Below are 26,451 nucleotides of genomic sequence, written 5' to 3' on the forward strand. Positions count from 1 at the left end.
ATGAAGGGGGGGGGAAATCGGAGGGGGAGACCAACCATGAGAGACAATGGACTCTGAGAAACAAACTGAGGGTTCTAGAGGGGAGGAGGGGAGGGGGATGGCTTAGCCTGGTGATGGGTATTAAGGAGGGCACATTCTGCGTGGAGCACTGGGTGTCATGCACAAACAATGAATCATGGAACACTACATCCAAAACTAATGATGTAATGTATGGTGATTAACATAACAATAAAAATTTTTAAAAAAATAAATAAAAATAAAAATTAGCCATTAAAAAAAAAAAGAAAAGAAATAGTGAGAAGAAAACTCCTTATCTAAAAAAAAAAAAAAAAAAAAAAGATTCATCCTCATCCCCAGACTCCTGATACTGGAAAATTCTGGCCACTGGTGGTCTTTAGGGAAGAGACCTTGCAGGTCCCTCCTCAAGAAAGTCTTCTCTTCCTTGAATCTCTGTCCTCCCAGTCTGGTCCACCAACAGCACGCATTCTGCTACCTGGTATCATTTTATTACTGCTTCCTGTAGAGACGTCTCAGCTCTTCAGATAAAGAAATGATAAACTTCTTGAGAGCAGGAACTATGTCTGTTGCATATGCAGTATCTTTAAATCCCTAGAGCTACACCCTCAGCAAACACTTGATAACTATGTAAATTATCCCTTCACATAAAAGAGGCTGACAATCTATGGACAGCCAGCTTGAAGTCTATAAGCTTGGCATATAAAAGAATAAATCAAGCTGGAATTGGACATAGCTTATAGACCAGAATCTCCTTGTCTTGAGGCTGCTGCTTTTTACCTTTATCTCTGCCCTTCACCCAAACTGTAAATTCAGTGCAGATACAAGATGCCAACGTGGTGAATGGAAAGAGGCGTCTGCCAGCATCCTGGCCTGTGTGCTCCCCTCCTCCTCAGCCACCTCTCCTGCCCTTCCCCCCACCTCACGCCACACTCCAGTCCTTTCTGGACTTCATTCAGTTCCCCAACTGTGCCACAGTTTCTTACCTCTGTCTGTCTTTCTTGTCTAAGACACACACCTTCCTCCAACCTCTTTGCCAAGCTAACTCCTACTCCTGTTTCAAGTCTCAGATTGCATATTTCTTCCTGACAGCAGCTTTTATGAACCTCTACAGTATGCCGGGTCCCCCTGCAGAGGGCCTCCCAAACTTCTATTTTCCCTTTGATAATGTTTATTATAATAACTATGACTTTAACAATCACTGACATTTATTAAGTCATTGTCTGGGAACCTACTAACTCACTTCATCATCACCAATACCTTCTGAGGTAGGTACCTGATTATCCCTATTTTACAGATGAGGAAATCAAGTCTCAAAGATATTGATTATCTTGATAAAGTTCACATTACTCCATAAAAGTCAGATTTCTCACCCAGCCTGGCTCCAGAGTTCATGTTCTTAACCAATACATCATGCTGCCTCCTATAAACCTCACCATGCTTGTAATTATTTATTTAATGACTAAATATTCCACCAGGCAGCAGCTCCACGAGAACAGGACTGGGTCTACCTTGTTCAGTAGTGTATTTTTTAAGCCTAATCCAAGAGCTAGCATGTAGAAAGCTCCAAAACGCATGAGTTAAATGAATAAATGAAACAGCCAGTTCATTAGCACACCCAGAAACCCAAAAGAGAAGTATCCACCCACCCTGGATAGAAGATGTCTCATACTTAATTGAAAAAGTGCCATGATCTTGGTAATATTTCTTCCAAAGTTTCCCTTTCTGGGATCCAACCCTAGTTAACAAATTCACGCATCCAGAACCAGAAAGGGTATAATCTGGAAAGCAATGAATGGAAGGAAACGCTTCTATAAAACAGAGAAAGCACGGGTAGGTCTATCTCAGGACACACCTGCCATACACCACGCCCACTCAGACCTTGCATGCCACCCACAAGGGCCAACTCACCCCTTTCACAGGTCCTTCCCCAGTAGCCAGTGCCCGTGCAGTCACAGATGAAGCGGTTCCAGCCGTCCTTGCACACAGCGTTGTTCTTGCAGGGGTAGCTGTCACACTGCTTGGCGCTCATCCGCGAACAGGAGGACTTGACGCCCGCAGCGTTCTGCATCTCCGCCAGCTGCCGGATGTTCTTGCTGCGCCCGTCGATGAACAGGTCACGGATGCAGCCCACGTAGCCGTAGTTGAGCATGGCGGTCCAGAGCTCAGTGGGGAGGATGAGGCCAGCACGGTTCTCCGGCAGCCCGCCCAGATACATGTCCCCCTCCAGGTCCAGGATCTCGCTCTCCCCACTGGCGGTGAATGGCGTGCGCCTGCTGTTCACTGATATGGTACCTGCGACAGAAGGATGGAAACAGAGTGAGCTACCAGCCCTCTGGGCAGATGAGGCTGCCAGTCAAAGAACCAAATGAAAGGAGCCCAGCAGGTGGGTTCAGAGATTCGTGGTGCCTGGCCAGGTGAGAACAATGCAAGCAAGGGAGGCAAACGCTTCCACACAGTAGAAAGGAAAATGTTAGGCCATTTGGTTCCATTCTTTGCTGCTAAGACACTCTCACTGATAGGAGGACTCAGGACCATCTCGTGAACGAACACCTAACCTGGTGTCTTTTCTCTACAGAGTCCCGGGGGGAAGGTCACCTACCTAACAGGTTGAGAGCAGCACAGCTGCTGCCTGTGTTTAAATCTCAGCTCTACCAAGTACTGGTACAGAAGTGATTTCACCTGCCAGGGCCTCACTGTCCTCATCTGTAAAAGGGGAAAATAATAGTCCCCACTTCACAGACTGGTGTGATGATTAGATATGTTCACATACTTAAGTGCTCCTCGGGGTTTGGGAGAGAGTAAGGGTTCTGGAAGTGCTTGCTTGAGTCTTCATCACTCACTTGCCATGCCCAAAAGGATGGAACCCTCCATGCGCTAATACCCTCTACAATGCCATCAGCTACCAGCCCTGGAGCATTGCCTTGGAGAAATTTCAACTGGAACATGTTTATTCACTTAACAGGGATGGATTGCATACCTGCTGTGTCTCTGGTATACTGGTAGGCACAGAGATGAACTTGACAGGTACATCTCTGCTCTTGTGGCACTGATATTCCCAAGCAGAGGGAAAGAAATTAAACAAATGACTCAATAAGCAAAAGAAATTAGGTATTGGTCGGTACTAGGAAGAGAGTAAAATGGGTGGTAGCAACCTGTGGGTTCTCCTTTAAAACGTACAGTCAGCGAAGGCCTCCCTCTCTAGGCAGATGACAAATATGCTAGAACCACAATGTTGAAAAAGACCCAATCAGGCCAAGTCCGGGGGGAAGTATGTGCCAGCAGGGGGAATGGCACCTACAAAGGCCCTGGGGTAAGCCAGAGTGTGGTTAGAATGCGAGGGCACAAGGGGCGAGCAGGAGATGAGATCAGAGGCAGACCAGGCCCAGCAGCAGTAGGGTCGCGGACCCATCGATGAGACTGTCAAACCTAGAGCCAGGCCTGGGAACTGGGGACTGGGATTCTAGTCCTAAACTGCCTTCTGACCCAAGGCCAGTTCCCAGGCTACTTTACAGTCCATTTTCCTAAACTATAAAATCAAGGAAACTGTAAAATTAAGGTGATATCTGAACATCACACCAGAAGTTTTAAATTTATTTAGTATTCTTAAAGTGCTTTATGGGTACCAAGATACCTAGGTCTTGCCATTCATCAAGTAGCCTTCACTTCTGCCTGAGTCTCAGTCCCCTGGGCTATGAAAGGGATAGGCTGAAGGGCCAAGAAGATCAAATAAGATCAAGAGTGTGAAGTACACTATAAATTACAAAGCCAGCATTAGGGGCCTCTGGGTGGGTTATGCCAACCACACGCTTACCCCACTCTATCCTCAAGGTTTTCCCCTGGAGAAATTGGCTTTGCGTTTTCGTTTTTTTTAATTTTAGAAACCTACATAGCAATAATTATGTCCTGGTCACCATTTTAAGTACTGTATGTGCTTTTCTGGACTCGATCCTCACAACAATCTCATGAGGAAGGAGCTAAGAGGTGCACTGTTTCACAACTGGGGGAAGCTGAGGTTTGCATCTCCTTTTCTCGCGCACTGCTTGCTTTCTCTACCCTCCACAAGCCTACAGAACTGCTTGATCCCCAACCTGGAGGAGCAGCTATTGCCAAATAAGGACAACAACAAAGTGGATTTAAATGTTAGAGTGATAAATACATCCTGAGGGAAATCCATCCACTGAGTGCATGACCACAACTGTTTTGAATGCACTTAATCCAGTTCCAAGAACCAGTCCCCCAACTAGGGAGTGATCACCATACTTTGCCCATGTCATTCTTCAGGATAAGCAAAGAAGGCACCATACTCACATAGGCAGATATTTTTGTAACTCTTCATTCTGGTACAGATTCGTAACCAAAAACATACCAGAAAATACCCTCGTGAAGAAATGAAGTTTAACAAATCATAGTAAAATTTTATGTTATGCTGCGTTCATAAGACAATGATTTGTTTACTCAGTAAATTATTATAGGCTTTGATCAAATGTATCAGTATTGGCCAATGCTATAGCTACCGGATATGAAATTCCAGGCTTCTGAAATCCAGACAGGTTTGTCAAAGATGGGTCTACTGATGGTTCTAACAAATAACTGCTCCACTTGAAAAAAGCAATCAGTGCTGGGAATAAACAGAAGTAAACATATGGCAACTTCCCCTGCTCTAGGCTGCCTGTGACACAGATAGGTAACCTTTAAGCTGTGTCAGGTCTAGGCTAGCCAGTCCTAACACCCATCAACCATAATGGAACTCCAGAGACCCAAAACACATGGTCTTAAAATGAATAGAAGTGTTTCCCTTATAATTTTAGGATAGCTTTCTGGCTCTGCCCCTGCTGACATTGTAGGGATAAATTTAGAAAGAGAGAGAAAAAGATTCAGCCTCCAGAGAAATTAGTTTTTTGTGCCTTTTTCTGTTAAAAAAGCACGAACTGTTCATTCTTACTCAACAAGCACATTTAATTTGAAGCCTCTTGGTTCTGATTAGATTTCAGACAATCAATAAAGCATCTTGCTGGGCGCTAAACCAGCCAGGGCTGCAATCTGCCACCCGTCTGCCCTCTACGCAGAACCCATCCAGCTCCTCCTAAGGGCAACATTGCCCATCTCCGTCATCCCTCTGGCTGTGGAATTATGCAGAAAAGCTGTCCCCAGAAAGCTCAACCATTCCTGGCTGCAGCCTTTTGAGGGAACCTATTGCTTTCTATTAGTGGCCAAGTGCGCCTACACGAAAATGTCCAAATGAAAGACTTTTTGTGTTTTTCAGGAGAGAAAATCCTTAAAAATACAGCAAACATAGCCAAGACCCTTCTTCTTGAGTATAACACCACCTAAATGGAGAATCAGGAAATCTGCGTGAAATCCAAATGCTCTAGTTGCTACTCCGGATGAAATGTCCTTCCTGATGGCACAGAATGTGACCTTCATGCCACATGGTCCACAGAAAGCTAAGCAGACTGTTCAGGCATTCAAAAGTTCCAGACTGTGTGTGTGTGTGTGTGTGTGTGTGTGTGTGTGTGTGTGTGTGTGTGTGTGTGTGTGTGTGTGTGTGTGTGTGTGTGTGTGTTTCCTCCCTCTCTTTGTTACCATTCCACAGTAGCTATGTACTGCCTCAGGCTAGCTTGTTTGATCTGCGGCTGCAGAAACAAACAAAGCCATTTAAAACAAATGTAAAAGGTTATAAAGAGGAAGGGAGAGTTAGTGAGGTCTGAGCAAAGAGTGAAATATAGGCTCTCACACCAAAGGAAGGCTTTAAACTGAACATGACTTCAGGAAAAATCAATTTGCCTTTTCCTTTCTTGTCATAATTTCTCCCTGCAACATGACTCTTGCCAATTATTGAAGGGTGTAGCGTTGCATAAACTCTTGCACAGTGAAGCTTATCCTACAGAGTAATCACATAATGCAGCATCTGTGATGTCACAATTGTGTTTCCATGGTGATGAGAAAAAGGAGAAGAAAAGGAGGGGGAAAAAAAAAAAACCCATCACACCAGTGACATGACAGCCTCTTTGGTAGGAGTGGAAATGCTACTTGTAAAACCATGCATGGCTCCAGAGCCTTGGAGCCATAACTGAGACGGCTGTGCCGCGAGTGACAAGAAAAGGAGGACCACGTGAACTGTCGACGAGACAGATATCTTGTTCAGAAACATAATCTTACAACAACCATTAAAGAGAACAGCCAAAGAGTCAAACATGCATGCAAGTGCAAACATTAAAATAAAAAAATATAAAGCTGGGAAACAGACTGAAAAGCTGCAGCTTTCCTCTCTTCTCAATCACAACTGTGCCTCTTCCTACCTGATCTGCCATCTCGCTGAATGTCCACGTGGTACCATTCCCCATCGTTGGCTTTCTTCTGAGTGGCCTTCACTTTGATGGTGCCCGAGCCCATGTCAAGCAACAAGTATAAGTTGCCATCGAGAAGTTCCACAGCAAAGAAGTCCACCTTGGTGTTCTTCTGGCTCCGAGTATCCTTCCTCTCTTGGGGCTTGCCGTGAGTGAAAAGGATCAGGCCATTGGGCTCAGTGGTGCGGAAGTCAAAGGAGATGGAACCCATGCGTTTGGTGTTCCATTTGGGCAAACTGATGTACGCCTCTGGGGTCTCGAAGTTGATGGGGTCCAGTGTGGCCACATTCTCACACTTGAATACAACTTCACCATAGATTTTCATCTTGGTGTCCCCGATCCGGGCCAGGCGAGACAGCTCCAGACGGATGTCATTATTCTTATAAACAACCTGTCAAAAGCCAAACAAGTGCCATATGAATCAATCTTGCAAACAGTTACCAGCCACTGCTCACTGGGCACCAGGGAAAAAGGCCCAAGAAGAGGCTTCAGGACACAATATGTCTGAAACAATATGAGAAAAGTGAGATAGAGCATTTGAAAAAGCATTGGAAGGGACCTCTGGGGTGCACATAAGCCTTGAAAAAGCCCCCACATTTCTATTTTATTCCTTTTGTGTTGTCTCCTTCTGGCCAATTTTTTGTGTTGTCAGAAAGTTATACAATATCAGCTTGCAAATAAAAATCAAGAGAAACTGAGTTGCACAAATACTAATATTTAAATACAAAGATATTTACTGAAGTATACTTAGTAAAAGACCAGAAACAACCTAAAAGACCATCAACAACAGACTGGTACTTCCCATGATGGACAATCATGCAGTCCTTAAAAACAAAGTAGTTTTTGACATGGTTTTGACATGGATATTCTCCAAGAAATATTGTTAAGTGAAATTAGCAAGGAACATAAAAGTGTGCACTACACTATCATTGTGTTAAGTATGTGTGTGTGTTTTTTTGGGGGGGGGCATGTGTGTTATATGTATATACATTCATAAATGCATAAAACATCTTTGGAAGGAAACACAAGAAACTATAAAACTGTCACGGGGGAGTGGATTTTTCAGATTCATGTTCAGGAATGGGAGGGAGACTGACTTTTCACAGTACCCTGTTGTATTCGTTGTTGTTGTTGTTGTTTCCTACCATGCACATGTATTACTGAAAGAAAATGATTAAGTGTTAAGAGTTGGTGGGGAAGGAGATCTGTGTTTTTCACATATTGTGTGTGCCCTCCATATACACAGGATAGGAGAATAAAATACTCATAAAAAAACTGGGGTGCCTGGGTGGCTCAGTTGTTTAAGCATCTGCCTTCAGCTCAGGTCATGATCTCAGGGTCCTGGGATCAAGTCCCACATCGGGCTCCCCGTTCAGCAGGGAGTCTGCTTCTCCCTCTCCCTGCCCCCCATTCATGCTCTCTCTCTCTCTCAAATAAATAAAATCTTAAAAAAAAAACTATTATGATTTTTGAAACTTGGTGTAATCCACGTAAAAGCAGTGATTAATGATATTCCCCAAAATTAGAATTTCAAAGAGGTTTTGCTGTTTTTAGAACTGAATTTTGACTGCAGTGCCCTGGGATGGGTCTCAGTCCTCTGATCTCTAAGTAACATCACATTTTTCCAAAAAACAGGAAAAAAAATGAAAGGGAAGGGGGCTAACATTACAGTATTGACTCTGGCAATCGCTTTGCTATGTGCTTTATATTATCTTATTCAAATTCTAAGTCAGAATCCGGACCTGGGCTCAAGTCCCACATCCATCCACTACCTTATGAGCTGTGTGACCTTGGCAGAGTTTTTTAACTTATCTGGATCTTTTTTCTCCTCTGAAATTGGGAACACAGGAGTAAATTATTTTGCAAGGAAGAAATGAGTTAATACATGTTGAGCACTTAGAACAGCACAGAGTAAGGGCATAGAAATCTCAACTACTCCATGGGGAGGTGATGTAGCTGTTAGTCTCATTTCATCCTCTCCACGACCCCAAAAAAGGTCATCTCCATTTTCAGCAAAATAACAAAACTTAAATACTAAAATAAATCTTACAATCCATCTCAGTGATAAAAAGGTAAATGGACGGGTCGTTCCAGTACAAATCATTTAATCCCTAACATCCAGCTATAGAATTGTTTCCCTTCTCTTCCCCATCACCAGGACAGAGTAGAGCAGAACTGTTGGCCTTTTAATATATAACTAATGACAAAGAATTGAAAATGCCTCACCTACTATATGACCTTGATAATGGGCCTAACCATAGTAACACTGAAAATAATAATGATACTAATATTTACTGAGCACCTACTACCAGATACCATGCTAAGGATCTAAAACCTACCATCCCATCAGATGCTGACAACACCCATTTGAGACACCTACCACCATTCCCCCCTTTTACAGATGGAGAAACAGATGTGGAGAGTAGTTAAGGAACCAGTTCACAGTCATAACACCTGGTAACTGGCAGAGCAGGCCTTGAACCCAGGGAGTTGGGCTCTCACGTCCACATGCTTTACCACTGTGGCTACTCGGAGTGAGGTCCCACTAGCAGCACCTGTGAAGCTCATCTTTAACATTACATGGAAAATCATGCAAGTTCAGCTTCCTGAATTTCTCATCTCAGCACTACTGGACTGACCATGTGAAAAGAGGAAATACTGCAAGATCTTTAGGCAATCGATCACTCCAGTGAACCAGAAAAGAAACCAAGTTTAATGACTGGCAACTCCCCCTTTCTAGCCCCACTACTGGGCCCCGGCATGGGAGATCTCTCTGTCATAAACAAACTTTGGCTTTCTCTGCATTCAGTTAAATGCCTACGACTAGAACTGCTTGGTAAGATTAATCATTAATGTATAACAATAGCTCATCCCAGGGGGGCAAACTGAGGCTTGGTTCCACTGAATAATAAATGGATAAAGAACTCAGACATCCCTACAAGAGGCAGGAGAGAAAAAAGAAAAAGCCTTTTAAAGAGATGCAGGGCAGGGGCCCCTGGGTGGCTTAGTCAGTTATGCATCTGACTCTTGATTTCGGCTCAGGCCATGATCTTAGGATCCTGAGATCGAGCCCCAGACCAGGCTCCGTGCTCAGCAGGGAGTCTGCTTGCGATTCTCTCTCTGCCTCTACCCCTCTCGCTGCTCAATCCTCCCCCCTCTCTCTCTGTCTCAAAATAAATAAATAAATAAAATCTTTTAAAAAAATAAAAATAAAGGGATGCAGGGTACTGTGAAGAGGGGCTCTTCATTGAGAAAGGTACACAGCTGAGACTGGGACCAGAGGTGAATCACTACAGTGCAGGTTTCCAGAGAGACACAGAGGAGAATCAGGGCCACAGACTGGCAAAAGATAACCAGACTTCTCTCGAAAGCTCTTTGAAGGTGAGCTCTCTATCTACTCCACAGCCTGGAAATTACTTGTCTATTTATCTGGGGTTTCCTCACCTTTCTTACAGGGAGCTGGGTAACTTCTCTGAGTCCCATTTCCAAAGACAGGAACCTCAGAAACCTATCCTAGGAACAGCTCCCCTTTTCCCCTAGGGCGATTATCAAGATCGAGAGGGATGTTATACATGGTAGAACACAGAAAATTCTTCACTAGTACACAAACCTAAAAAGAAATAATAGCATACTCTTGTCTCCCGGGGCGCTGGCATACTGTCAGAAACTGCCTGGGGCCTGACCTGAGGTTTTGTTGAGAACCCCCACCAAGAAGAAAGGGCAGGAGGACAGGGGTCTTGTAGCCTGGTGGTAATCAACTGGGAAGCTCCATGGCTGGCACCCTTCCTTTCCCCACCTGCCCGGTGCAGGACCACAGCCATGCAGTAAGGTACCAGGGCCTTGGGTAGGGCATGGAGGCAAGAGACTCTGCCAGACCCCCTGACAAGGCAAATTAGTATCTAGTACAGTGTTCTCTGTTCAGCTAACGGAAAGTCCCTGACTGATGACTGAACAAGGAAGAGATGTGGCGTCAAGTGACAGAGAGCAGCCTTGGCTGACAAGCTGTCCCAACAAGGACCAATTAAAGACAAGTGGAAGAGGCTCCCCATGAGGGAAGATGTCACAAAGACTGAGTGGCAGAGACAGAGTCACAGAGAACGATAAGCTGGTCTGACTAGCCCACACACAGGCTTGTAAAGACTGCCATTTGGACTTGTAGCTCATGCCTAGGAGGTCAGGGAGTAAAACAGTTGAGGACAGAGTTTCAGCGTTAAGACAGACTCAGAAAAACTGTACTTCGATGCTGCCAGAATCCGATACAAAGGCACACAGGACCAATATCAGGACTAAGGCAAGATATGAGAGCGGGAACAATATAAAAAATAGTTTCCATCTACTGAACATCTACAATGTGCCAGATAGTAAGCAAGTGAATTGGGTAGCCCTAGCCACATTTTACAGAAAGGAGACAGGTCCTTGCCTCCAGGTCCCTCAGCCCATTGAGGACATAAACTGGAACTTGAACCCAGATCTCTGTGACCACACTGGGGCAGAGTCATGCTCTGGGGATGGCAGTTTCTAGGTTCCCCTGTGGCCCATGCTTACCTATAAAGCAAAAACCCCTTAGTCGAGCACAAAACGACACCCAGCTCCATCCTGATATGCGAAGCCCTTTACACCTGGTATATCCCATCCTTCCCCACTCAGGAGTTACCTCAGAGGCCTCTGTCTGAGCTCAAGTGTGGGGGTTTCTGCATCTTTATTCACCATGTATCCCAGATGACTGTGCTTTCCTCTTAATGCCCCTTCACCAGGATCTACATCCAAACCCACTCCAGGCCCTCTCTGGCTACTCTGGTCCTTGCTGATCCCACCATTTGACAAACTTAGAATCCTTCTACTGCCCACCAGTGACGCAGCTGTCTTCGTATTGCCCAGACCACTTACCCTGATTGGAAAAGGAGGGACTCTTCTAATTTACATGATGTGCCTCATATAAACTCATTTGTGGCACTGGAGTTACATGGCAGGTCCATGAGATTAAATCTGAGGGGTAGAGACAGTCCCCACTCACAGAGGTGCTTCTTTTCCTCTCTCTTCCATCTTTTCCTAGGCCACTCTGTGCTCAGCTCCCCGAGAAAAAGTTTCCATGCATTCTGCTATAAATGCCACATCTCTCTACACTCCAGCAAGGGAACTAGAAGTAATGAGGGGATGTGGGCTTGTGCCCTCAGTGCCCAGATGGCCTCTTGGTACTATTTCTCCTGTGCAGGAATAGGAGAATACTACCGGGCTTTTTTTTTTCTTCTTATTGTTTTTAAAGCATCTTCAACCCTCTGTGGGTCTACATAAAGGACAATTTCAATAAAAACCACCAGATCAGCTTTTAAGACCATCATTTATAGGTCCATGACTTGATGCCTGAGCACCACTGCTCTGATCCAGGTCAGTGGAGGACATCTAAAATTCAGGATGCTGGGGGACACTCTCTGAAGTGTCAGGCTAAACAAAACAGAATAGTGAGGAACCAGTGTCACGGTGCCTTGATATGGAACAGTGTTGACTACAAATCCCAATAAAGCCTTTCAGCTTTATACCTATGTGTGGAACAGTTTACATTCAACAAGGGAAAGACAAAGATATATTTATCCCCCACCCAAATTTAATCCATTGACAATAGATAATAATAAAATGAGCTTTTTCTCTTCAGCTTCCAGGATAGTGCAGGTTCTAGATAAATGTTCAGGCTAATCTTATTACTGTGTAACATTCATACTCAGGGTAAAAACATAAATAAGAAGCACTTTGAAAGAATCTGGCTTCCAGGGTCGCCACAGAATCACACATCCTGCTTTCTCTGCCCTACTTCCCCTCTGTCCTTCAAGCAACTGATATCTCTGTTCTGCTATGACTTCCTCCCAATGAACTGACTGTTCCACTCCTTTGTCACTCAAAACACTCAATCTTGTTTTCTTTAAACAAGCACAGGTCCTGTCTTTTCAACAGACCTCAAACACCCTATCAGCAAAAATATGCACCACCCCTTTTAAAATCTGAACTAGCACCTCATTGTATAGGTGCTTAATAAATGCTCATGTCTGCATTAAATTAGATGTTGGACTCAAGTGGCAGGGCAGTGGTTAAGATAACGGGCCTCGTGGTCTCACTGACTGGGGTTGGGTCCTGCTCCACCCGTGCTGGCTATGTGACCTTGGACAAAATAGTTAACATGTCTCAGCCTCAGAGTCTTTCACTGCACAAATGTGGATAGCACGTCTCACTTCACAAGGTTGTAAGAAATAAAGAAGATAATACTTTTGTATAGACAAATATTCGACACAGTTCCTGGCCCTTCATAATAAGCACTCAACAAATGGTAGTTATCTAATAGTTATCTACAAATAACTATTAATTTTGTTATTTTCTGTGAAAAGCCAGAACTAAATCAACAGACAGGATAGCCTGGCACAAAGCAATCTTAGGAAGAAAAGATTTTCTCTGACGGTAAGTTCTAAGGTGACTGTCAGCTCAAAAGACAGGGCTCGAACTACTGACAGACTGGATTTAAGAAACTCTAAAGCAGAAAAAATAAAAATTAAAAAATAAAAATAAAATATATATATATATATACACACACACACACACACACACACAATTGCCTAATGTGGCATTTATAACATATATAAATGCCTAACGGTGGCCATTCCTTGTTTCTCCCACTCTCCCTCTTCCTCTCTCTCTCTCTCACACACACACAGCCCTACCATACACATGCACAGATTCAGGATTCATTATCATTCACATCTTCTATCAGAATGTACCACTGACTGAACTCCAACAGTGAAGTCCAAATACAAATGTGACAGCAGATGGTCCTCCTCGCTTCCAAAGTCAGAAGAGCCTAGTATTTGGCACGGCTGGGGCCACATCTGCATGTATGGTCCTGCTAACAGGGGTCAGTGAATGAACTCTGCCTGCTGAGCTGCAGCTGACATCAAAACCTGAGGCCCAAAGCCCCAACGGCTACATACCATGGATACCACCATTTTCATGCTTTGTATTCTGTGAACAGTGGTCAGGATCCACCAAAGATCAAAACTAAGCACCCGAAGTAGAAAATAGGAACTGAGTTTCAGGCTTAAAAAGACAGTAGTAGAATGTTGACAATTAATCAAATGTTTTAAATGCTGAGTGATCCAACACTCTTGTGGGTCAAACAAAACATATTGGCAAGCTGGATCTCACAAGGGACCCCCAGTTTATCATCTCTAATTTATGGTCCCATTTGTAAGAGAGTGCCCAGAAAAAGATACAAGGGACATAAGGCAAGCTGGCATGACAGAAACAATCCAGGCAAGCTGATGTTGAATCACCAAAGTCCTCAGTCCCTCCCACGCTCTGAAAAAAGCATCCAGTCATCTGGGCATCCAGTCAGTCAACCAGAGAGAGAGAAAGCTGCGGGCCAGTCACTCTGCCCTCATGAATCAAAAAGCCATGGTTTCCAGCCCAAGAGCCTTGCTAATAATGCAGGTCATTACCACTTGTGCTCAAGATGTAGACAAATATTTGTCTGATGGCTTCTTTGTGAAATGGAAATAATAGGCTGATGCTCAGTTACAGATGGAGACGCTAAAATGTTGAGAAAGATTTCCAACCCTTAATACAATCACAGTAAAGGTCTAAATTTTATTCAAGAAAGAGAACTTTTGAGGACTTTATTCAGTTAAAAAGGCTGATCAGGAACAGGCTGCCATATGTTCATGTATCCCATTAAAAAAAAATTCCAGCCAATCAAGTTTGTGGGGGTACCTGGGATACTACGGGGACTTCATTTATTGCAAGAACCATGTTGGCAAACATGTGTCTCCACTCTTCCTTCCTCACACATGGTATTCATTGCTAACTGATGCCATTCTATCCTACTCTCTTGTCCATTCAACCCAGATGGAGCCTCAGAATTCTCCTCAAGGCAGTGCTCTAGGAAGTTACCACCAGTCACTAAGAGATGTAATTTGAGGTGAACATATTCTCCACCCTAACATTCTCCGTTGTGTTAGTTAGCCTCTAACACAAAGCCAACATAATGTAAGTTAGCTACACTAAAATACTGGAAGGAAATCCATGTGAATGTGTCAAATAACCACTTTACTTCTAGCTTTAGACCGCAGGGCATACAAAGGAACATGAGGAGGTACAATCCCTGCCACGTCATGCTTAGAAAATGTTGGGAAAGTGCTTAAAGGGAGGATCTATTTGACACCAGAATTGGAGTGAGACATATTTGTCACTCCAATTAGTGAACGTGTAAGGGCCGCTGATCAGAAACTTGACCTGGATTGTGTTTCTTTCTTCTGCTTTCCAAGAAGGGCACTGTCACTGTCCTCTAGATCGTAAGCTTCATAAACACAGAGCCTATGTGTTTCTGATGTGGTAGCCAATGCATGACCACTGTTTAGCAAAGCGCCTAGCACACAGGAGAGGCTCAATAAATGTACTCTCAAAGTTCCTGCATTTACTTATATACTAAACAGACCTACCCAGTGAACGCCTACATTTCCTTCTGTCTCAGAATATTTGATGAGGGCACCAACCTGACTAGAGTGAAAGTTACATGTCACAGAGCAGAGGAACTAAGATCAGATGAGTAGGTGGTACCTGACTATGAAAAGCTCTAAAAATATAGACATTATGCAATTGCAAAAAAAAAAAAAAAAAGTGGGGGGGAGCATTAGAGTAGAAAGGAAGCCCTTAGCAGTTTGATTGGAAAGGTGACAAAATGTAAAATGTGCCTTCCTGATTCACCAGGAATCCACTGTTATTTTTATTCCAAGGACTAGAAATGATTCTAATCATCTCACTATTTTCCCTGAGGATAACATGTCATTCCCCACTTAAACCCTTCAGTGATTCTCTATCAACTTCAGAATCAAATGCATACTTTCCAGCATTACATAATAGACTCTTCCGGATCTAGTCCCCACTTCACTGTCACCAGCCTTGTCGAGTTCTGCAGTTCCTCCAGTAAATTCTCCCCCTGGATTCTCTATCTGAATAATTACTGTTTGCCATTTGAGGCATAGTTTAGGTATCACCTCTTTTGGGAAGCCTTCACTAACACTCTTACTCTATTCCTACCTACATCTGAGTTCCTCCTCTCGGCTCCCATGGCTCCATATTCTAACTGCTGCCAAAGAATTTATCATGTTGTGCTGCAACTGTTTTCCCCAGTAGACCAGCAGCCACTCAAGTGGAAAGAAACTGGGCCTTTCTTTCTGTGTCTCCCAGTGCCTGACACAAAGTCAGTACATATATACGGGAGGATGTTAAAGAATGGGAAGGACAACAGACAAGAACCCAAAGACTACTTCCTGATGCCTCTAAATCAAGGAGGACTATAATGCAGAAAGAAGCCTCTATACTCTTCTGCTTGACAATAAGTGATGAGATGAGAAAGTAGGGAGTTAAAGTATCACAGTTAAAAATAATTTGATAGCACCACTGAGAATTTGGTTTTCACTAGTATACATGCTTAGGAAATGTGCTTGCACTTTGAGTTTACCAATATAGAAAGTTCTGTACCCAAGAGTGGTGGTTGTCATTAGTTTATGTGTCTTGACAAAACACTAACAGATAAAGCAGCAAAAAAACCAATCACAAATTCTAGCAAGATAGTCAAAGAGACAGGATAACAAAACTCAGCACCAACACTGCCTCCCTTTCTGGAAAGTGCTAAGGGACTACTGCCCACCTCTTTATGACAATGTAGCTTGGACTGCCACAGAAAACACATGGAGATTTTGAAACAGTACCTCAGAGCTTTTATTCTCTGTACCCAGAGTCAAAAAGCAAGAATGAATTCCTAACAACGAAGCCTTCTGCCACCAACAACCCTGAAAGAAGATAGCTTACAATAGAAATGCCAAATGGCTTTTGGAGAAAGAGATTATATAAAAGGCCCAAAGGCAGGGGCGCCTGGGTGGCTCAGTTGGTTAAGCAACTGCCTTCGGCTCAGGTCATGATCCTGGAATCCCGGGATCGAGTCCCACATCGGGCTCCCTGCTCAGCAGGGAGTCTGCTTCTCCCTCTGACCCTCTTCCCCCTCGTGCTCTCTATCTCTCATTCTCTCTCTCTCAAATAAATAAAAAAAATAAAATCTTAAAAAAAAGGCCCAAAGGCAGAAGAACAGGGGAGAGCACTATAAAAAGATTCAATGAAACAGAACCTTCAACAAGTCTAACACAATTAGCTGGAAACAATAGGAGTATATGAGGAAAGTAGTCTATGCAGCCCAGAAGACAGAAGCAGCAAGTTCAGGACCATGGATAGTGACAGATCAGCCCAATTGCTGCTGACCGATAAGCAAGTTCCATGAAGATTCCGTGGGCGAAGAAGGCAAGTTCACATTGGCATTTTGCAGTTCAACTTCCTATAATGTGAAACCCATTCATTTATATAAAGTACTCATGGATCAGAATTGTATGACTTCCTGATGGCCAAGCAACTTCCAAAGAAGGAGCTCTGCCTGTCAGAGGCAATTACAAACTATTTCTTGCCCTGGCCTGCTAGGCAGCCCTGCTTCTGGCCTAATGAAGGCTCTAATCAGATGGCTCTTCATGGTGGTCCAAAGAGCCCCTCTGCAATCAGCAGAAGAGGTGGGGAAAGTGATAGCAAAAATATGCCAGGCTGGCAGGTAACTGATAACAGAATCATTTCCAACCTGGAGGGGAAAGCCCTCTTTCCTCTTACTAGGAAAGCCAGTAAGAGCTGGGTTCAAACTAACAATAATATAGACAGAGATGCTAGGACTCAAATTGATTTTTTTTCTGAACAGGTTTCTTTACCCTTTGTTAACTTCAACATAGAGTTATGCTACAAAAAAGGCTCCCCTTCTTATCTTGGGGCTCTCTTTCAAGGTGATGATACTCAGCTCCAGTACTTAAACCTATGACTTTACATTACCTTTAGCAAATCTGCAGAGACCTAGATAACCACTAGATGTCCCTTATGCCATGCAAAACTAAACTGAAATGAATTTCACTACCAGTTACACAAATCACATTTAAAGACAGCCTTTCTAAGTCTTGAATCCTAGGTGTCAGTTATAATTCCTATTATGACTCACTCCTCATTTATACTGTGTCCATTTCTATACTATTTCTGTGGTATTTTATCATAAGATATCAAATTATAGGCAGGGAATAGGAAACTATTATGAATTAAAATTCTTTTAGAGGTAGAAATGATGGAGAAATAGGCAGAGAGGAATACTGGGAGAAAGGGATATAGAATGCTTAAGAGGTCCAAAATTCATTATCACTTTCAGGAATCAAATAAGTTTTAATATAAATGGAGAAACCCACAAGCTCAGCTTAAATTTAAATTTTCCATACACTGAGATCTTGCATTCTTACATTCAATGAAACAAGGAATGGTACATACTTTTAATTACATGTCCAGTTTGATCAATTAAGATAAGAATGGCTGCCTAGGGCATGTAGTAATAAAACTATTGTGCTGTGACCAATGAGCAATATCTGCCATGGGTGTGACAACAGGGAATGGTGGCCCCCATGTTACGCATTTTCAGAACCCGAGTTAACCCACTAGCTCCAAGCCTCCAAGACTTGGGATGATTGTGGGGGGTGGTGATAGTAGTACAAGCAGCAACAATCAACCTTAATGGAGGGCTTCCTGTGGGCCAGGTGCTGTTCTTAGTATTTTACATATAAATATTCAATCCTCACATGACAAATATCCAAACCAAGACATGAGATTTCTTTTGAAAGCAGAATAGGGCACTATTCATAATTCACCTGAAAAACAAATGTAACCCCCAGAATGTTCCAAGGACACCTGGGGGTGCAGATGGCTACCCTATTTTATCCTCACAACCACCTGCAGCATGAGAGGCATCATCAACTATGGTTAAGAGCACATGTGCTGAAGCCAAGCTATCTGAGGTTCAAATCCTTACTTTGTTCTTTCTGTGTTGCCTGGACACATTACTCCACTGTTCTATACCTTGATTTCTTCATCTTTGGAGTGGGATAATAATAGTGCACTTATACCTCATAGGATGGCTGTGAAAATTAGAAGATTAGGTATATGGAACATGTTTAGAATAGCTCCTAGCATACTATAAGGGCAGGTTTCTATTATCCTCATTTTACAGAGGAGGAGACTATGGATCAGAGATTTTAATATCTGTCTAAGGTCACATAGCTATTATGTAAAGGAGCCAGAATGAAATGCAGGTAAGTTTGGTTTGAGAGCCTGTGTGCTCAATTACTCCTTGATTCCTAGCCTCTATACAACAAAAATCAATGTTTCTTTAAGATCTCTCCTTTAATCCAACTTCCCCAGCTATCTGGATTATAAAAGAATCACTAGAAAAGTCCATCTCTCCTGCCTGTGGCTTAGGCTAGTGGGTCACAATCAAGTAGGCACACTGAATGAAGCATGTTCAGGAACACCCATCAAATCTCCTCGGTCCATGCCCTCCTGAGACGACAGGAGAGAGATGTAAACTAAGTATAGAGGAGCCAGGAAGAGTCTTCATCCCAAGTTCTACTACAAAGTTCTTCCCTAATTCAAGAGTTGATGAAATCTTAGCTCTGACTTTGCATGGGACAGCTTACTCTAGAGCTGCTCCTCTCTCTTGATACCACCTCAGTCCCCCTCCCGGTGACCACCTAGATCCTTTGTGATTTTCCTGATGAAACAGTTGGCAAGAGCTACTGCTGGACACAGAAGAGTGCCAGGCGAGCTGAGCACACCTGTTCCCCCAGAAGTAGACCACAATCCATCCAAAACAGAGCCAGATAATAGGAATTGGCTGCTACTGCTGACTTGCCTGGAACTCCAACCAGTTTTTCTACTTACTTAATTAGCTCCTCAATAAGTATTGTTTATTTTCATACTGAGAGCTGGGAATGTTACCATACCCGCCTGTCCAGTGACATTAGACTTACCTAAATTAGCCCCTTCCAGATAACAACTCTTGGCTTCTTTTAAATGGGCCATAAGTTTGCAGGCTCTTTACTCATGAGGTGTGTCTATATAAGCAAACCAAGTTCCTCGAAGACTAAACACTTTGAGTCCACAAAGGGGAAAATCATCTGTCTCTGTAGTAGGCTGACTGATGTTCCCCAAAGTTATCATGTATTCATCCCCGGAACCTGTAGATACCCTACTGGAAAAGGGTCTTTTCAAACGTGATTAAATTAAGGCTCCTGAGGTGACAGAATCCTCTCTTATCCAGGGGGGCCCTAAATGCAGTCACCTGTATCTTTATAAGGAGGAGGCAAAGGGAGATCAGACACAGAGAAAAAGTGGCAATAGGAAGTCAGAGGCAGAGATTGGAGGGACGTAGCCACAAGACAAGGGATGTTGGCAGCTACCAGACACTGAAAGAGGCAAGGGACAGATTCTCCCCCAGAGTGTCCAGAGGGAGCAGAATGCTGCCCACATCTTGATTTCAGCCCAGTGAAACTTAATTGGGACTTCTGACCTCCAGAACTGTGATGGAGTAAATTTCTGCTGTTTTAAGCCATAAGGTCTGTTGGTGTTTGTTACAGCAGCTGTAGGAAATTACTGTGCTCTCTTTCTGCTCACTCCCTAGCTCCTGTTAGCCTCCTATAAGGAAGGATATATATATATAGCCTGTTAACAATAATCCCCGAGGGCGAGGCCTGCCTACTGTGAGGTTTGCCATAAGTGGACTTCTCTGGTTTAGAGAGAAAAAACTGAGTAAGAATGGAAAATTCTCTAGGCCCATCAATGCTAGTAATCCACTCCTAGTTCTGAGCTGTCACTCGGTCCCTGAAATTGAAATTATGAGCTAAACTTAGCTATCAGATCTTCGATTCCACAGTTTTTTATCAAGTGTATGCTTATATAATAAAGAGAAGCTGACTGACTTTCACAATTCACTATAATTGGAGTTCAAATCAAAGCAAAAATTAAACATAAGAATTAAACAAAGCATGAATTATGCATAATTCACTGTGCCAGAAGCTATCTAATTTTTACAACACAATCTCTTCCCAGAAGACATTTTCTGTGGAAAGACAAACATGTCTATTGTTACTCATTTGCCAAGCATTTATTGAGCAACTACTATATACAAAGGACCATGTTGGGAAATGTGAGGGATACAGGGAAGAAAGAGACACTGGTTCTTCCCTCAAAGAATTTAACTCTATTATAAAGGAAACAGACATGTACTCATATATTCAGTTATTCATACACTCGTGATCTATTCAGTGTCATGCTCTGTGGAAATACAAAAATGAAAAAGATATGGCAATGAAGTCCTCTGTTAGAAGGGGAGACAATCAGAAAAGTTAGCAATCTGCATGAGAAAGATTTTTTAAAAGGTATTCCGAATTACCATGAACACAGGGATGGGCTCCTAATTCAAGCTATGGGTAGGGGGGAAGGGCAATCAGAAAATGACTTCCACAGGACATAGTACTAAGGTGAGACTAGAAAAATAATTGGCATTGGCCAGGAGAAAGAGGAAAGAGAAATAACATGGGCAAAGAGAGACAAGCGTGAGAAATCTTGACATATTCATAGAATGGAGAGTGATCAGCAGGGCAGAACTGTATCTAGTGGGAGTGGTGGTAGAGAAGGACACTGGATAAGAAGACCCTAGAAGACCTCCTACATCCAACTGAGCAGTTTTATCTTGATCCCAATGGTGCCAGGGAACCACTTAGGCAGGGGAGTGACAAGGTCAGGCTGGCATTGTATAAAAGATTAATCTGGTGGTCACAAAGGAAATAAATTAAAAGGAAGCAAGAGAAGAAGTAGAAAAACAACTTGAAAATCTACAGCAACATGACATATATAAGACCAAAAATATATATTACAAGGAAAAGAATTATTTTTGGCTTGGGGATGATATGTGTGTCGGGAAAGAAAAATGCACCAAGAAAATGAAAAATAGATGATCAGGCTGATAAAATAGGCTCACACAAATCACAGTTTTAAATATGAAACTGAGCACTGAAGATCCAAAGCAGGTATCTGAGGAGAAGAAAAACATAAGCAAAAGCTAGTTTTATGAAGGACAATATGGCAACTGAATAGGGTATTTACCAAAAAATCCACTCATGAGCAAATAATGACCATGTCTAGAACAGTGATGGTAAAAATGGAAAAGGGGTGGCAGGGGGAAGAGTCTAGAAAAATTTCAGAGGGAAGAAAAAACTGACAAGGCTTGATGACTTGTTGAAGGCTCTGGGAAGGCTGTACCTGTACTGGCCAGGTCTGCTGAGGCATCCAGTGCTCCCCCTAATAGTGATAAGGAAAGATAGCTGGATTTGCTACATCTAATACCTATAATGAAGGATATATATAAATACTAAGTGCCCAAGAACTGTGATAAATGCTTCATACTTAGAATCTATGAGGCGGCAGCAGCATCTCCTTTTATAGATGAGGAAACAGAGACAGAGAAATCAAAAGAAGTCATAAAGCTTTCAAGTGGCAGAGCTAGGATTTGTACTCAAGTCCTCTGACTCCCAAATGTATTCTCAAAAGCATTAGGCTATATGATTGGCTCATATATTCCAATTTGCTTTGGATAAAAATGTTTAGAGACAACCTTTGTTTAACCAGGATGCTATTATGATTTCTCAGGAAATCATCCCCATCTGGGGAATCCTTTGACCACAAACAAAACTTCAACAAAGTCTAGCATACTGTTGCATATTCAAATCAGTAGTCACTCCTCTTACTAACTTTCTTTAGAATCCATACCAACAGCCGATAGAATGCATATCAATAGCTGAGAAGCTTGGTACCATCTAATCTGGCCACACTGGAATGATCAAGGGGACAAGGCAATAGGCAAGGAGCTTGGAGGAACACATGGCAATTGGGGGACCTTCCTACTACCAAAAGTCTAATAGATGTCCTGAGAGAAAGCCAGGTGTTGCAAAACCACACCTACTCTTACCTCTGGCTCCTTGATCTTTCAAGTTTACTTTTGGACTGGCATGGAAGTAAGCACTATGAGATGTTTCATTTAATGCTTCCTAAGGATGAATCATTGAACATTATATCAAAAACCAATGATGTACTATACCTTGGCTAACTGAATTTAAAGAAAAAAAAAGATAACAGAGCAGAAGCAAAAAATAAAAACTAAAAAAAATTTTAAAATGCTTCCTAGGGATAGATGTTTATACTAAAAAAACTATAGTAAAGTGTTTCTACCACTAAACAAAGCAAATAGCACCCAATCAGATTTATGCTTCCAGAATTTTCCAAGGAGTTTTCCTCGAACTTTCATAGCACTGACCCTACATGGTCACTATGCTCCCCATTTCTAATGGGCCATTTACTGGCTATGCCTTCTGTATTTACCACAATCCGAGGATTGAGGAGAGACATGAATAATGGTATCCTCCTTTCTAGCCTCCTTATAGGCTGCCCTGCACTTGAAAGATTGTTAGGATCTATCTAGGGCTCCCTAACCTTTATTCAAACTGTGAATACACAGAAAAGAGTAAAAATCCAGAGAGACTAGAGTGTCCTTAGATCTAGGGCAAAGAAAAAGCAAGGCGTCAACATGAATTCTGTCAGCAACTTTAAATCCGCTGCTTAACACCTAATAACGAGCAAAGAAAGTCAAAAGTAGCAGTAGAATAAATTGAGACACTTAGCTTTTATCTCTTTGGCTACCATCACTGGATTCCATTTGACTCTGTGGCTAGAGAATACAGTTCCAAGAAAAGCCAATAAAAGGAATTTTATTTAACCACAGATGAAAGAGGTCAGACGTTTTACTACCTTGTCTTACAGCATTCAAAATACTGTGTTTTAACTTAGTTGCTTTCTAGATAAAATAGATTTAACTCATAAGTAAACAATTCTGAAATAAGATTACTAATGTCCTATTAATTAAATTAAATTAGGCCTCAATCCTCAGAATATTCAATATCTGTGGAATAGCTTTTTTTTTCTTAATCACTCCCTTTCCAAAATTCCCTTTTCCAGGGTTTCCTGATTGTACGCTTTCCAGGGAACTCTTCGATGACTCACTTTCTACCTCTGTCATCAGCATCATTTCCAAATTCCTTAAAAAGAGGCTTTTCCCCAGCATCTGAAGAAGGTTTTCTTTCCCATTTTCACTACTCAGTTGGAAATTTCACCCATTCACACATCTTTTATCTCCTAACCTAAACACTTTCCAAAACCGTAGGCCCCAAATGTGAATTGTCTGCCAGAATAATCCATCTATCTAAAATTAAAATTTTCTGCAGAACCGTAAAATCAACCAGCATAAAAGCAAACTCATCAATTCCTTCTCCTGATTTCCTTATTTCTGTTAATGGTCACCCAAGTTTAAATTTTTGTAGAAATATCTGATCCTTCCCTCCTCATTGCCCCTTGTATCAATTCGTTACCAAGTCCATTGGACTGTGTAGCCAACACGTCTTCACATTCTTTGTCTCCACTCCATTCCTGCTGCCACTGGTTCTACTTAGACCTCCATTTTATTTAATCACCCAGTAAACAAAAATAGAGAATGTACTAAATGTTCGGCGCTATAATGAATGACATGGTCCCCGACCTTTAGGAGCTCACTGCTCAGCACAGGTGTTATGCATGTAAACATACATATGTACAGTGATGTTAGAAGAGGAAGATGTGGTAGATTCAATGCACAGTGGCCAACTCTGCCCTGGGGAGATGGATTCCAGATTACATCTCAAGTGGGCAAGTACCACACAGCTTCCCAACTCGTCCTAATTCCAACTCCAATGTCTCCCTCCTTCAATCTATTCTTTGAACTGCTGTCATACACTTGGTCTGTGGTCCCTAACACAATAATAATCCAGAAAGGAAGGTACAACTGAACTAAGACAGGGGCAACAGGAAGCCAGAGATGAGTCAAGTCAACATGCCTTAGGGACAAATGGGCCTTGGAGGAATGTTTAAGGAAAGAAGGGGAACAATAATTACTTTCAGGTCTCTAGCTTGGGTAATTTACGTAGGTGTCAAGTCACTGGTAGAAGGAATGAGAAATCCTGAGAAGGGAGGGAGAGAGGAAGTGTGAGAGAGAAGGATAGAGGCAAGTGAATCAAGAAATCAACAGACCACCAGAACTAAAAATGAGCCAAATTACACTCCAGAGAAGGGATGTCATAAGACCACAATATTCCTAGCTTTAAGGAGGAGACAGTCCACTTTTATCCTATTTGATATTAAGATGTAGCCATAAAAAAAAAAGATAGACAGTCATCACTTTACCCTGCAGCTACAATCCGGGACTACTCATCCACATGTCTTCTTAAAGCTAACTAACTTGATTAGAGAAGAAACTTCTGCCAAATTATTCCAGTGACACTGTATCTCTTGTCTTCCCTCTGGGCACTTCTTCTCCCTCCTGATTCTGTTATCTTTCCTAGGAAAATGAACTGAAAGAACTCAGGGCAGGAAGCTGGTCCATCTTTGAAGTACGCACCAAGTACTCAACACGTAATCCAAGCACTGTTGATACATCCTGTTATATATACTAAAACATATGCCTGTCAGGAGTTCTAACCAAATTATTAAAATGCCAAAATAATGCATCTAATGAGGCCTGATGGTGATGCCATTTTAATAATGGTGATGGTGACAACTGATAATGACAATGATGGAAGAGGAAGAGCAGAAGGAAGAGACAGTGATGAGAATGTCACTAACAATATCTTTAAGTCCGTTTCAGAGACATTTCAAAATGATGAGAGGAAACAATAGCAAAGAGAACGTAAAAGTGAAGAGCATCAATCCCAGTTAAAAAAAAAAAATTACTGTAACTGTTCCACAGTTCTTAGGCTATATATTTAATCAGCTACAGTAGAGTCCACTGTAAATGTGGGCTGAAAGAACACAATGTGTACTACATATTTATGAGAACATAGAACTTGAAGAAAAACTTCTTGAAAAGGTATTGAAGCTCTCTTCCTTTGATTTCTAGGACATGTAATCTACTCAACCTATTTTCTCCCATTTCTTAACTAACTACTCTTTCTTCTCCTGATGTTATTAATGCATGTGTTCCCTAAGGTTCGACCTTGATGTCTCCATGCTCTTCTCTCTGCACTTTTCCTATCAGAGCTCATCTACACTCCCACCCCCAACTCTTCTCTATGCAGGGGGCTCCTAAATATTTATGCCAGCTCTGATTCTTCTCTATATTCAGACTCTTACCTCCAACTAATATCAGAGTCTTTCCCATTTGACGGCCTTACTTTTGGGCCAAAGTATTTCAAAATCTTGCCCACCCTACTACCAATCCCATTTTACTGCTCTGATTACAGAAAAACTCTTCCAAAAGTTGTCTATATCCACTCTCACTAATTCTTTCCTTGATCCACTTCAAATGAATCTCCCACCCACGCCACACCACTGAAGCGGTCCATAGCCTGCCAGAACCAATGACTATTTCTTAATTCCTCTGACCTCTTGGCACACTCTTCTTCTGGAAAAATTTACTTAATGATCTTTTAAGATTCCATACTCTCTTGCATCCCCATCAACCATTATAATCTGTTTTGTTAGTTTCTCTTCTATAAGACCTCATCTTGTTGAAAGCCAAAGAGCTCTCTCTTTGGCCCTCTCTCTCTTCCAGCTACATTCTGTGAATCTCATTACCTTAAATATCATATATATTTTGTTTATGCTCAAATTTATATCTCTAGCCATAGATTTTCTCTGATCATCAGACTCATATTTCCAACTCCTTCTTGACATCTCTGTGGAACAGGCTTTTAAACTAAACATGGCTAAAACAGAAATATTGATTTTGCCTTCCCAAGCACACTTCTCTCAAGCATGCCCACTTAGATGATGTTATTAACAGTTATCTAAACCTAGAATATCTCTAGGTGTCATTAGTGCTGCTATCTGAGTAGTTCTGATCCTTTACCCTGCCTCCCCCCTGCCCCCCCACCCCGCACAAGAGAAGACTGTATTTCTTGGCCACCTTGTGGTAGGTGGAGCTGTGTGGTTACTTTTGTCCAATTAGTTTTGGGCGGAATTGATATGTGTGATTTCCAGGCCAAACATTTAATGGTTCCTAGTATGAAACCCTCCAAATTTCTGTTTTTCCTTTTTAATGTTCTAGTTAGCGGTTACCCTGTCA

The 26,451-nt window shown here is 42.3% G+C and overlaps 1 protein-coding gene across 9 annotated transcripts in view; it reads right to left on the minus strand.

Moving 5' to 3' along the window:
• Positions 1–26,451, minus strand: part of NRXN3 (neurexin 3) — a 1,474,839-nt gene that overhangs the window by 1,036,974 nt on the left and 411,414 nt on the right. For all 9 annotated transcript variants that reach the window (XM_028123318.2, XM_028123231.2, XM_088025019.1 and 6 more), the window contains 2 exons: positions 6,318–6,756; positions 1,927–2,310 (listed from right to left, as the gene is read on the minus strand). In XM_028123318.2, coding sequence (XP_027979119.1) covers positions 1,927–2,310; positions 6,318–6,756 — 823 coding nt within the window. The remainder of the gene's footprint in view (positions 1–1,926; positions 2,311–6,317; positions 6,757–26,451) is intronic.

This window comes from Eumetopias jubatus, unplaced genomic scaffold (assembly GCF_037043125.1).
Source record: "Eumetopias jubatus isolate StellerSeaLion01/CBP00866 unplaced genomic scaffold, mEumJub1_p1.0 scaffold_7, whole genome shotgun sequence".
Taxonomy (NCBI): domain Eukaryota; kingdom Metazoa; phylum Chordata; class Mammalia; order Carnivora; family Otariidae; genus Eumetopias; species Eumetopias jubatus.